Below are 844 nucleotides of genomic sequence, written 5' to 3' on the forward strand. Positions count from 1 at the left end.
TCACAATAACCCCCTACCTGCATCCACCTATCACCATCTCTCCTACCTTTCCCCAGTCCCCACCCCAATTCATTTCTGGGCTGATCTCCCCCTCCCCAAAGGGTTTCAGCCCGAAACATTGACTTACCTACTCCTCAGATGCCGTCTCACCGACCCACCCCCGAACCACATTCCTCCTCCCCATCACCATTTTCCTCTGCCCTCCCCACCACCCCGCCCCAGCCCAGCCCAGTCCTGATGAAGGGTTTCAGCCCAAAACATGGACTTGCCTGTTCCTCAGAAGCTGTGTTTTCCCAGCTCGGCACTTACTGACTGTAGCTTCCGGCATGTGCCGTCCTTCCTGTCTCGAATGTGGGCCACCCACACAGGGACTCAGCAATAGCTGGGGAGGGGACTCAGCTCGAAACCCATGGGGCTGCTCAGCATCAGGGAGTGGGCCAGCACAGCGGCTCCGAGTGACCAGGCTATGAGACGGGTAATGTCCTTTCTCCTGGCGGGGTGGGGGGCACGTTAAGCGATCACAAGGAGATTACTCACACCCACCTCCGAGCTTTCGTCCACCTCCTCTGTCTCCTCCTCATCCTCTTCTTCCTCGTTCCCTTCATTGCCCGGGCTCCCACCTCGTACGGCATTCACCCTGACGCTGCCCTTCCTCTGCGCCAGCTGGAGGATGCGAGCCCTCACCTCTGATTCCTGGCCCCTCTCACACAGGCCGAAGAGGGTGTGCAGCTGCTGTGCTACCTGCGTATGGACATCATGGGAGAGGCAGAGAGGGAGAGCGTGAGAGAGGCCAATGTGGGGAGAGGGAGAGCAAGAGAGAATGACGGGGGCGGGGGGGGGGGGG

The 844-nt window shown here is 60.0% G+C and overlaps 1 protein-coding gene across 1 annotated transcript in view; it reads right to left on the reverse strand.

Annotated features, from left to right (window-relative positions):
* The window catches only part of tsr2 (TSR2 ribosome maturation factor), a 4860-nt gene that overhangs the window by 640 nt on the left and 3376 nt on the right, over nucleotides 1-844 (reverse strand). Inside the window, exon 4 of the mRNA XM_048594885.1 lies at nucleotides 544-741. Coding sequence (XP_048450842.1) covers nucleotides 544-741 — 198 coding nt within the window. The remainder of the gene's footprint in view (nucleotides 1-543; nucleotides 742-844) is intronic.

The sequence above is a fragment of the Rhincodon typus genome, unplaced genomic scaffold (genome assembly GCF_021869965.1).
Source record: "Rhincodon typus isolate 14 unplaced genomic scaffold, sRhiTyp1.1 hic_rhity00016413, whole genome shotgun sequence".
NCBI lineage: Eukaryota > Metazoa > Chordata > Chondrichthyes > Orectolobiformes > Rhincodontidae > Rhincodon > Rhincodon typus.